This window comes from Nerophis lumbriciformis, linkage group LG08 (genome assembly GCF_033978685.3).
Source record: "Nerophis lumbriciformis linkage group LG08, RoL_Nlum_v2.1, whole genome shotgun sequence".
Taxonomy (NCBI): domain Eukaryota; kingdom Metazoa; phylum Chordata; class Actinopteri; order Syngnathiformes; family Syngnathidae; genus Nerophis; species Nerophis lumbriciformis.
This window is the reverse complement of record NC_084555.2, coordinates 15,976,351-15,988,998: the sequence shown is the minus strand read 5'-3', so window position 1 is coordinate 15,988,998 and position 12,648 is coordinate 15,976,351. Positions and strand designations below refer to the sequence as shown.

Here is a 12,648-nt window from a genome sequence, read left to right as displayed (position 1 = left end):
GTACCAATGATTGTCACACACACATTAGGTGTGGTGAAATGTGTCCTCTGCATTTGACCCATCCCCTTGTTCACCCCCTGGGAGGTGAGGGGAGCAGTGGGCAGCAGCGGTGGCTGCGCCCGGGAATCATTTTTGGTGATTTAACCCCCAATTCCAACCCTTGATGCTGAGTGCCAAGCAGGGAGGTAATGGGTCCTATTTTTATAGTCTTTGGTATGACTCGGCCGGGGTTTGAACTCACAACCTACCGATCTCAGGGCGGACACTCTAACCACTAGGCCACTGAGTAGTATTTGTATCTATGCAGGGTGCAATCGTATGTGCGCAATATATTATTTATTACAAATTTTTTGCTTTTCATTGCTTTTTACTTGTGTTGCTGTATGTAAAAATGGCGTCACTGAAGTGGCAGTTGGTTGCAGCAGTTCTGTGCTTCTTTATATCCTCATTTGTGTTTTTTTTATGTTTCGCTCTTTTTGTCATGTTTTTTTTCCCTTTTAGTTTAAACTCTTTCTGGACTGTGCAACGTGGGGTGGCACTTTTGTGACTTTTGCGCTACTTTTGATACTTTTTGGAGGACTTTTTGAATCTGTACTGCAACCACATAATTTACCCATTGTGGGATGAATAAGAGTTTTTCCTATCCGAGCCTAAAACAGCAAAACTGGTCTTAAAGGGGAACATTATCACAATTTCAGAAGGGTTAAAACCATTAAAAATCAGTTCCCAGTGGCTTATTTTATTTTTCGAAGTTTTTTTCAAAATTTTACCCATCACGCAATGGCCCTAAAAAAAGCTTCAAAGTGCCTGATTTTAACCATCGTTATATACACCCGTCCATTTTCCTGTGACGTCACATAGTGATGCCGATACAAACAAACATGGCGGCTAGAACAGCAAGTTTATAGCGACATTAGCTCGGATTCAGACTCGGATTTCAGCGGCTTAAGCGATTCAACAGATTACGCCTGTATTGAAACGGATGGTTTTAGTGTGGAGGCAGGTAGCGAAAACGAAATTGAAGAAGAAACTGAAGCTATTGAGCCATATCGGTTTGAACCGTATGCAAGCAAAACCGCCGAAAACGACACGACAGCCAGCGACACGGGAGAAAGCGAGGACGAATTCAGCGATCGCCTTCTAACCAACGATTGGTTTGTGTTTGTTTAGCATTAAAGGAAACTAACAACTATGAACTAGGTTTACAGCATATGAAATACATTTGGCAACAACATGCACTTTGAGAGTGCAGACAGCCCAGTTTTCATCAATTAATATATTCTGTAGACATACCCTCATCCGCTCGCAGATTTCTTTGACTTTATCGTTGGAAATGCATCTGCTTTGAGTGTCGCAGGATATCCACACATTCTTGCCATCTCTGTCGTAGCATAGCTTTCGTCGGTAAAGTGTGCGGAACAAACGTCCAATTTCTTGCCACTTTCGCATCTTTGGGCCACTGGTGCAACTTGAATCTGTCCCTGTTCGTGTTGTTACACCCTCCGACAACACACCGGCGAGGCATGATGTTTCAAAGGTACGGAAAACAGTCGAAAAAAACGGAAAATAACAGAGCTGATTTGACTCGGTGTTTGTATTGTGTTTGAGAAAATGGCGGATTGCTTCCCAATGTGACGTCACGTTGTGACGTCATCGCTCCGAGAGCGAATAATAGAAAGGCGTTTAACTCGCCAAAATTCACCCATTTAGAGTTCGGAAATCGGTTAAAAAAATATATGGTCTTTTTTCTGCAACATCAAGGTATATATTGACGCTTACATAGGTCTGGTGATAATGTTCCCCTTTAAAGTGAGCGGGCCCCATATTGGTTTGCTTCTTTTTACAATTATATGACCGTTATGAATGTTACTCAAAATGTTTACCAAAGCTTTTCTTATGACCCCAGATGATGTATTTTTTCTTTCTTTCCTATGGATACAATTATTTTGAAATTAGAACAAGGCCTCCTCCTCCTCATGTTTTTCCACTCAAAAGATGGAAGCATTTTGTAACACGACATCCTGTGCTAAGCTAAGATATTGGAATGGAGATTTGATAATCCGCATTACGAGAAGCCCGCAATCACAAACACGTGTAGCAGCCTCCCAATAACAAACCAGTCATGTTTTTAGCGGACATCCGATGCCGAGCTCGGACATCAGAACAGCTGGAAAGTACGGCGTCCTTACTGCTTCATGCACTAAATACGTGTTGTGTTGCCAGGACGCAGCCAGCGCAGCCATCTGCTCCAAGATGGCTGTCTGATATCTGGATGAAGGGAGGTCATTGTCAGGGATGAGTGGACATCTCCTCATAATGAAGAGCGCGTAGTTGCCGACCATTGTTTGCCCTTGTTGCTGTGTAACATAACTTGTTGAGATGACCAGACTTGTGAGTGTGTTGAGTTAAAATGAAGTATTCTCCTCCAGGTGATGGAACAGCGACACACTGAAAGCCAGGCTGTGCTGCAGGATGAGTCGCGAGCTCCTAGCGAGCAGGGCAACAGCGTCTACCACGGGGATCCTGGCAGTCGCTCTGTGGGAGCCCAGCGGGAATCAGGGACCTTCAGCCTCAACCTGAGCTTCGAGGAACTCAGTGGAGCAGGCCTGGAGGAACCACCGAGACACAGCAGAGGCGCACAGTGGCCGCCGGTCAGTGCTTTTATAACGCACAAACACCGCCATTACAAGTTGAAACATATGCGGCATGTGTTACACACTGTAAAGAGAGATAATCTAGTGTAAGCATATTTAAATGGGACATTTCGTATCAGGTCAAAAAACCACATGTCGTTTTTTGATGGCGGCCACATACACCTCATTTATGGTTTAAAACGAGAAAGGAGCACAGCAGAGGAAGTCAGTGGTGTTTCTAAACACAACAGCAGACTGAAAAAAAAATGTGTGCATCAGCGAGATTAAAGATGTTATCTTTACCTCACCTATTATCTCACACAAAATGGCATATGCTCATATTTTCCTTATGATGCACGTAAACTGTAAATTATTAAACACTGAAATTACTATTGTGTTTACATACAAGAGTGATAATACACCTCACATTTCAGCACCACATTTGTATTACAGTGTATTTTATCAAGGACAATGTTATAAAAATTAAATTTGAATATACTTTAAAGTAGTCATCATATGGCAGTATAGATTTATCATCCCCTATGTATGTAGCCAAAGTACTTGTTGTCAAAGAAATGAAGAGAAGATGACATCTCAATTACAAGGAAATAAGACTCAAATACTTGATGCAGCTGAAGTCAGCAATAAATAAAACATATTACATACAAGTCTACACTAACATTCAAACTAAGTTATTACTTTATGTATATCCAGTGTTCATTTAACTCACAATTTTCAGACCAGTATGTATATTTAGTCTAAAGTTGTTTTACATTGCAGGATTATTAACATTTAATCCTTACTTTCACACAGAAAGTGAACTTAAGTTGAACATGTAAAAGTTATAGTGTACATTAATTATCAAGAAAAAACATGGAGAAGGGGTAGGATTAAATACAAGCTTTGCTAAATCCTACTCCTTTTTAGGTATGTTGAATAATTCAAATGTAACTATGTGATGTATCCTTAATGTGTCTAAACAACAAAAAATAACTCAACACCACCGATATTGTCTAAATAGCTGGCAATACAAATGTGTACCAAGATAATTGCTTACAGTTGAGCATTATAGTGCTAGTGTCTTGTTCTGGGGCTGCATGAGTGCTGCCTGCACAGGAGAGCTACCGTTCATCAAGGAGAATTGTGAATTCCCCTACAATTACTGTGACGCTCTGAAAATAGAGCAGATTGGTTCTAAGTAGTTTATTTTCCCCTCCTCTTGACCAGGTGACGACTCTCCACGCCACAAGCATGTCCAGCCTCATCTCCCAAGAATCCTCCAACGACATCGGCAAACTGACCGCCAAGCAGCAGGCCGAGTACCACGACGCCTACCGGGAGTACATCGCTCAGATGTCGCAGCTGGAGACGTCCGGCGGGGAGAAGGAGAGGCCCGTGCAGCCCCAGCCTGGACATTTCCTGCAGGCGGCCAGCTCAGAAGACAAAGGGGTGGGTGGACAGTCTCACGTAGACTTTTAGATATCAGGTCACTGCTACACATAGCTTCAATATATATATATATATATATACATACATGTATACATATGCATATCAATATCTATATACATATATGTATGCATAAGTATATATATGTATAAATATATTTATATGTATATAGATATACAGTGTGTGTATATAAATATATACTGTGTCTACATGTATATTTATATATGTGTGTATATATACATATATGCGTTTATATATTTATTTATATATAAATATAGATGTGTGTATATATATATATATATATATATATATGTATGTATATACGTTAGGTCAGGAAAAAAACACAGAGGCTATATCATCCCTACAAGCCTGCGAAACAGGCTTGTAGGGATGATATAGCCTCTGTGTTTTTTTCCTGACCTAGCGTATATTCTGCTCTACCCTGGTATTGAGCACTGTATAACGCATAAACCACAGAAACCTCGACTATATATATATATATATATATATATATATATATATATATATATATATATATATATATATATACTGTGTATATATATAATATATATAGATTTACATAATGTGTATAGTAATATGTAAATGACCTTTTTCATGTGGTATATGCATACTACATGCCGTATTTGTGTTTCCTCTTCATCCACCGTGTTTGGAGGTGGCAGAAGGAGCGCATATTTGTCCAGAAGTTGTTTATAGTCCGATAAGGAAAGAATAACTTTCATGGACGTGGTCATCTTGATTTCTGACTAAAAAAAGAATGCTCATAGCTGGGCTGTGACCAAGGCTGGCCCTTTACATAAACACTTGTTGGTGCCATAGCACAAACAATAACACGTCTTTTCAGTGTGCGTGCTTGTTGTCGTTTTATTCAAAACTATTGCATTATGGCTGTCAGCAAAACAAAAAGTCCATAAATTAGCCGCACCGTTTTATAAGCCGCAGCGTACAACGTGTAGGAAAACAGTAGCAGCTTATAGTCTGGAATTTATTGTATTTATTTTGTTCAATCCCAGATAGGGTGTGACTTAAAGATTGGTGGCTTTGTAGATACACAGAGACAAAGTCAAAGTTAATGGTGTTCTTCATTGTGTGCATTTTTGGAACTGCACCAATTTTTTGGCTAGGAATTTTCAACTAACGAAGTGTTTTTTTAAGACGATTATTTGTGATATATACATTTTCACATAGGGCTCGTTCTATTTTTGGCCAAAGTAAAACAAAGAAAACAATCTGAAATTGTCTTTATTTTTAAGTTATCGTGCCATGATTTTACCAGTCCGGCCCGCGTGGGAATAGATTTTCCTGCATATTAAAATGACTTTTGACACCCCTGCTTCTATGCAGTTGTTTAGCGCCACAACCACTACGGGGATAACATGATTATGGCCACGGCTCACTTGAGTAGCTGATCATCCGGTGTTTGCTTGTACTACTTTGATGAATTAAATTACCTCAAGGATAGAATTAAGCTTTCCCTGCTCAACTTCTTTTCAGCGTTAAGTCAACATGTCCTTTGTAATAGTTTTACTTTGGTTCAGCAGCATCATGGCCGAGTCCATTCAAAAGGCCAAAGAGATCATTTCTCATTTAACGTCGCTTCAAACACCATCATCGTGACAAATTTAATGGCCGTATTTCTAAAACGACTGTACTGTGCAAGTCTATTTGGTAGCCAAACATGTTCCCTCAAGATAAAGTGTCTAAAATATTTTTGTAGTTTTTTTCCCATTTATTGTGTTGGGTTTACTTTTTCAATTCATGCTGAAGGCACAGAGCGGTTTTGAATTGGCTTTACTGTGGTAGGAGATATCGAACACTTTTCTTTCCCTTTGGACCTATCAACACAATTGTTTACCTTTTTAAATGAACTTTGGACATTACCTGCAATATGACTATTGAACATATTGGATTATACTACTTGTCAATGTAGTATGTTTGTCTATTGCCTGTTTTTAATAATACAATATTTTGCACAATACTAATAATACATTAATATCTAATTATAAATTAACTGTATTTCTCCCTGGTTGTGTCTTTTATGCACACACTCATGCTCCTATAATCAAATCTACTTCTGGTCGCCAAGAGTAATACATTAAACCCTTGTTTATCGCTGTTAATTGATCGCGGGCCTGACTGTGAAGTAGGAAGTATTCATTATAAATGTAATATGTTCTTAGCTAGAACATATACAACCTGTTAAGGACTTCCTAAATATTTGTTTTAACATTAAAAGAGCCCTGTAGACATGAATGCCCACATCGTCGCCTTTAAAAACCACAAACTTTGAAACCCGATGTATTGAGGGACGACCGTATTACAATACTAGCCCAGCCTTTAGAGCAGGGGTCGGGAACCTTTTTGGCTGAGAGAGCCATGAAAGCCAAATATTTTAAAATGTATTTCCATAAGAGCCATATAATATTTTTTAACACTGATTACAACTAAATGCATGCATTTTTAAGTAAGACCAACATTTTTAGAGTATAATAAGTCTCTTATGCTTTTTAATAACATTGTTATTCTGAAGCTAACCAATAATAAATACAATACTTCTTACCATTAATGCGACTTCTTGAACAGGTGCGGTAGAAAACAGATGGATGGATTAAAATGCATGAGATTGTTTTATATTTTGAACGTTATTTTTAACACTGTGATTACCAGCGGAATTATTCATTACTTATATCGTGTTAAGCAATGTCAGCTAAGATTTATCTGAGAGCCAGATGCAGTTATTAAAAAAAATACATCTGGCTCGAGAGCCATAGGTTCCCTACCCATGCTATAGCGTGTCAAGTAATTTCAAAGACTGAAATAAGGGCACAATAACAATCTTGTTTAGGGTTGCAAAAAGCTGGCAGTGATGTAAGGCAAATGAATGCAGCATTGGAATTATAGTGTACAGTATAGTGGGAAATAGGCCACCATTGCTACTTTCTTAATGACTAACTTTGTTTCTGTTGGACCAAAACGCCACACTGAATTCCCTGTGCAGAGATTTCCCATCCAACCATTCCTCTTGTGTATATTTTCACGTTCTCTTCATTGAATCCTTTTCCCAGGCTAAGGAAGGAGCGGACCAAGACGGCCGCAAGTCCTTCACGAAGAGAGTCTCCAAGGCGAGCGAGGCCACAGACGCTCCCTCGGGGGCCGATGCCCAGCTCCTGGATCCCATCACCGAGGAGGACGAGAAGCTGGACCACAGCACCGGTTCCAGGACCAACCCGGCTTTGACCCGCTCCCGCAAACTGTCCAGCGATGAAGACTCGAGCCCGGAGGAGGCGGACAACACCACGCCTCTCCTCCAAAAAGAAGCTAAGGCAAAGCCCTCCCGGTTCCTCGCCAAAGCACTCCTGGATCAGTCCTGTGACCGATCCCCACATGAGGCAGGAGACTATGCGAGGCCCGGGGAGATGGAGCTGGAGCTGGAGCTGGAGCTGGAGGGCCTGGTGAGGAAGAGGGGCCTCCTCCCCAGCAGCCTGCAGGACGCGACGGTGGCCCGCATGTCCATCTGCTCCGAGGCGGCGTCCGAGGCTAGCCTGGTGGCGAGCAGCCCGGACGAAGGTTGGCCCGCCGGCGGGGTGAGCAACCTCAACCACAGCGACGCCATGCTCAACAACAACAACAGCGGCGACGCCAACTCCAACGCCAACAACAGCAGCAGCCACCAGCAGGACTCTGCCACCTCCCCTTCTAGCGTCTCACCAGCTGTCATTATCTCACCAGGCGCCGTCACCACCGCCACCGTCCACCACAACCAGAACCTGCGCTCCGTGGGTCTGGGTGACGAGCGGGAGAGCGTCCTTTAAAGGCCTCCATGCAACTTTTACTATCAATGTTGTCATGTGCAATAGAAGAAAAGTAGAATGTGTTAGTATTAAGGGTGCTGTTGTGTTGTCGTTGTGGTGCTTATTATGTAGCGATGTTGAGGGATTAAAAGTTACACAAAAAAATCAATGTTAGCTTGAAAAATGTAAATGGTTGTCTTTGGGCCACTCTTTTGTTAAAAGGTTAACTGCATGCACTTTGAAGTGTTCTTTTCTCCATACATTGTCAAAATAAATAAATGAATACACTTTTTTTGATGGTTCACGCCCTTGTACTGTTTTCTTCTTGCAGGATCAGTCTTGCAGTTACAGTGATAGTTGTATCCACGGTCGACCAATAGATGGCGCACTTTCCATACAAACGGTGCTGCAGCTCGAGCCGCTTCTTGACCTCCCTCCCCCTCCTAAAGTGGGGTACCTGTAGGGGTCTTTTGAGGACACTCACAAGGTACTTTAAAAATGTACGCACCTTTTTGATTATAACTGTACTGTTTTTATATTTAAATTTCAAGTATTTGTTTGGGCTGTTCTAAACATTGCACTGCAGATAATGTCCCAAAAAGTCACTCTTGTTTCATGTAAGCTACATTTCTATAATTGTCTATTTCACCATATATATTCATCCCATGCAACAACACAGCCAACTTTGCCTTTTTTTTTATTTTATTGCTGTCACGCTTAAACCATCTAATCCTATTTACTTTACATGGCACCCAAGGAAGCAAAAGTGCAGTCCGAGAGCGCCCTACATAAGCGTTCTATGCAACTCTGCACCCCGGGGTCCTGTTTGCCTCTCTGTCAGTGTTTTTGCACAATTCCAGGTGCGGGAAGAATCCCAAAGTGGCATCTTTTTAAACCCCCCCGCCCCCCAACACACACAAGGAATCATGCTATAGTTGCTTTCGTCATTTATTTTGTATAAAAAAGGTACAATTTACATTACTTTTATAAAAAGTTTCAGCATAATTAAATCCAACATTACACATTTTGCAGACATGCCTGCAACTATACAAGATATACTCCCGAGAAGAGTTCACAAGGTCATTCTTTTTTTGTTTACTTCTTTAGACAATGTCCAGTCCTTCATGTGCCAACAATTTCTGACAAAACAAGACTAAACATTTCCCCCCCCCGTCTTTTTTATTATACGTAAATAACCAAAATCCCCACCTCCGCAAAAAAAGCGAAGACTTCAACAGGGAGGGTGAGAATAAGAGGAAAGGGGGCTGGGGGAGGAGGGGGATAGTAGTAATAATAATCATCCTCGTGACATTAATCTCATTTTCCTCCCTCTATTGGGAATATAACGCGCCTTCCATTTGCAGAAAGGACCCCACAAATAATAAATCTTAAGTTAAATAATAATAATATCAAAAAAAAAAAAAAAAAAGCACATCACATTATAAAGATTGTCCCATAATAAGCACAAAGTCTCTCATCATGATGGGAGGAAAAAATAATCCAGCAGGCCTGGAGGAGGACACAGGATGTTTTTTTTTCTTCTTCTTCTTCTTCTTTTGAGTAGTAGGGGAGGGGGGAAACCCTGCATGCTCCCCAGGTCCTGTGTGATTTTCTTTGACCAAACACCTGCAAAAGATTGAGAGGGAAAAGAGAGAGAGGCGTGTTTAGAAAAAAGGCAGAGATCCGGACAGACTGGCGCCAGGGAGGAAGCCACACAGTTTTTTAACATTTAACCAAACACTCCCAATACTGAGCAAACCCTGCACTCCAGATGTACACACACACTTATTTTCTGCACAAGTTTAGCTTCCAATCTGGGGGAAGAATCATCGTAATTGCCGCTCAGCTGGCGCCTACCCACTTCTTGTACCAATTATGTGCAGACATGGTCCAAAACAGCCATTATTCCCCCTCCTCCATGCACATGCCCTTCATTATAGACACAAGAGGCTATAATGCAAGCATGACAGCGACTGCCTGCCTTTCCCATTCGCATGCACACAAATATCCACCAAACTGCATGTTTTGACTTGGAAGCATATGGCAGCTTTGGAGCATATTGAGATATGTCACTGGCGGATAGAAATCAAATAATTAAAAAAAAATTAAATAATAAAAAAAATGGCTTCTTGGCCGGCGTGCATGAGCAGACAGGAGCAGCAGATTACTTACCGCCTTTAGCGATGCAGAGTCCGGCTGTCATCTGTCGTCAGCTCCGATGGCAACTCCGGAGACTGCAAACAAACATTTTATTTCATAAAAATGTTTTTTTTTTTGTTGATTTTTTTTTTTTTAATGGAGGAAATGAGTCAGTGTAAGGACCTGTAGCGAGAGGATGCTGATGTCTGTGTTGAGGGCGGTCAGCGGGGTCCTGGACGCCGTGACCGGGTGATGCAGGCTCGTCGAGCCCAGTGCGACGTTGGTGTCGAGCGCGATCTGCAGGTCCAGGATGTAGTCGATGACGTGCTGCAGGATTTCCATCTTGCTGACGTTCTTGTTCTGCGGGATGCTGGGCACCAGCTCCTTCAGCTTGGAGTAGCAGTCGTTCATGTTGTACAGCAGGCTCAGCGGGTCGTCCACCGGGGTCTTGCTCCGCGACAGCCCCAGCGAGTGCTCCGTTAAGGCGGCGGGGGTTTTCCGGAAGGACCGCACGGGGCTTATCGCTTTCATTTTCTTCCTAAAGTTTAAATATCGAGCCGAGTATGGGATTTTTTTTTTTTTTTTTGGTTTTGTTTTGTTGTTTTTAAAGTCCAATTCGGTCAAGCGATGAGCGGTCAGACTGGATTATCCGCGCGGACGTGTTGGTTTATATAGGCGGCGTGTTGGCAGCGGGGCGGAAGGCGGGACTTCGCGCTGATTGGCTATCGCTCAAAGCGTCCTCGCGCTCCCATTGGCTCCCCCGGGCACACGCCCACCTCTCTTCCTCCTCGTTACCAGTGGCAACGCGAGTAAGGAGGCGGAACCCGCAGGACAGCCTCAGCAGCTCCGGTGGGCAATTTGGAAAATTAAGCCCTTACCTGTTTCTGATCAGGAGAATTAATGCTTCGCGAGCCTCGCGATTGACTTTGACAAGGTGTGGCTAATAAATCCGAAACTGAACGTGAATATTTCAAAACCCTATCCGCACTCTATGAAACATTTTTGCCCATGTGATAATGACACTGTTATGTGTGCGAGAATGAAAACCAAAAAAAAATAAAATAATATTCATGCATTTTCAGCGTTTTGATGTGCATAATAGAGACCCACGCCGACGCAGCGGGCGCGTCTAATTAATCCACACAAGTCCGGGCTGGTGCGTGAAGTTCCTGCAGCGCTGAGCCGCAAGATTCATCAAGACTATAGAGCGTCAACGGTCAAACTCCACATTTGTTTATACTTCCCATGTGTCAGTAGTTTGTACTTGCTATGTTTCTATGCACACACGCAGGAAATAGTATTGTCCACGTGACTAGTGATGGAGCATGCGTGACCGGCCACTTCATTAGGTACACCTGCACCATCCACACTGTGGTGCCTGGATTACATCAATGCTGAGAGCCTTCTCTAACTCCTTTGTATTGTCACCCACATTGCAACAGTGAACATATAGAAATATGAAGGTATAATAGTCTCTTTACTCAATTTGAATAGACAACTGTTTGGGATTTTTTTTTTTTTTTTTCAAATTGATGAATAACTTGCTTTGAAATCATAAATCCAGGTGACAGGTCAATATTTTAAGTATTTTTCAGAACCCCGTTGCCCCCCCCCCCCCCCCCCAAAAAATGCTCGGAACATCTTGTTGTATGGTCAGATAATATCAAAATGTAGAACAGATGCAATTCCATGCAGTAGATTTTACCAAATATATTTAGCACTATACAGCAGGTGGTGCAGCACATGTGGAAGGCCACATAACACAATGTGGTGCAGGGGCCACATAAAATGATGTAGTAGGCCAGATCAGGCCCTAAATTCATCTCGTGTGCTTTAATATTTTGACAACCATATTCATCTACACTTGCAGTAATGAACTATTCCTAGATTTATCAAGGGACAAAAAATTGTTTTTGAATTGATTGACCGTTTCGGGATGTCATGGTAAAATGTGTGTTTTTTGTTTATTTTTAATCAAGTTATATTAACATATTTAAAAACAGTAAAGCAGGGCTGTCCAAACTTTTTTTCCAGTGAGGGCGGCACACATAAAAATTAAAGAATGTTATTGGATTCATCTTTTCTTTTCATTAAAGATGCTAATATAGTGTAGCATTAATATATGCTCATCTCGCTGAACAAAACATCATTGTCGGTTTTTGTGTAATATTTAATAATATGTCACATTAAAAATGAATTCATTGTATTGGTACATAGACTATATCGAGGGGCCAATCCAAAAATTAGCTGCGGGCCTGAAAATGTCCCCGGGCTGAACTTTGAATACCCCTGCAATATTGCATCAACATCCATATATGGTTATCAATTTTTGACCAGCTGACTCAGCCTAAATATTTTTTCACTTTGCATCCAGTCACTGTTTTTGATGATGAAAAAATGGCATAAAAATGTTTTTTTTAAAGAATATATATATATATATATATATATATATATATATATATATATATATATATATATATATATATATATATATATATATATAATAGTGGATACATCGAGTTGATGCAGTATGAGTGAAGATACATCTTAGTGTTCATATAGATATATCACATCTGTAGTAGACTTTTATGAGATTGGTCGTTTTGGGACCCTAAGGA

General features: G+C 41.2%; 2 protein-coding genes across 5 annotated transcripts in view; one reads left to right on the top strand and one right to left on the bottom strand.

Annotated features, from left to right (window-relative positions):
• kidins220a (kinase D-interacting substrate 220a) overlaps window positions 1-8,183 on the top strand; it is a 102,576-nt gene extending 94,393 nt beyond the window's left edge. For all 4 annotated transcript variants that reach the window (XM_061968339.2, XM_061968338.2, XM_061968337.2 and 1 more), the window contains 3 exons: window positions 2,430-2,651; window positions 3,861-4,082; window positions 7,166-8,183. In XM_061968339.2, the coding sequence (XP_061824323.2) occupies window positions 2,430-2,651; window positions 3,861-4,082; window positions 7,166-7,912 (1,191 nt within the window). In that variant the 3' untranslated portion in view covers window positions 7,913-8,183. The remainder of the gene's footprint in view (window positions 1-2,429; window positions 2,652-3,860; window positions 4,083-7,165) is intronic.
• Window positions 8,184-8,821: 638 nt separating this feature from the next.
• id2a (inhibitor of DNA binding 2a) lies at window positions 8,822-10,690 on the bottom strand. The gene is made up of 3 exons (XM_061968340.2): window positions 10,214-10,690; window positions 10,064-10,125; window positions 8,822-9,517 (listed from the first exon to the last, which is right to left on the bottom strand). The coding sequence occupies exons 1-2, from the start codon at window positions 10,559-10,561 to the stop codon at window positions 10,069-10,071; spliced, it is 405 nt and encodes a 134-aa protein (XP_061824324.1). The 5' UTR covers window positions 10,562-10,690; the 3' UTR covers window positions 8,822-9,517; window positions 10,064-10,068.
• Between the last annotated feature and the right edge of the window lie 1,958 nt (window positions 10,691-12,648).

What these genes read in the sequence shown, in the direction of transcription:
- id2a (XM_061968340.2), bottom strand. Translation starts at nt 10,561, where the DNA reads ATGAAAGCGATAAGCCCCGTGCGGTCCTTCCGGAAAACCCCCGCCGCC. An exon ending in TCAGCATCCTCTCGCTACAG is followed by an intron (nt 10,126 to 10,213) that starts GTCCTTACACTG and finishes GTTTGTTTGCAG; the next exon opens with TCTCCGGAGTTGCCATCGGA.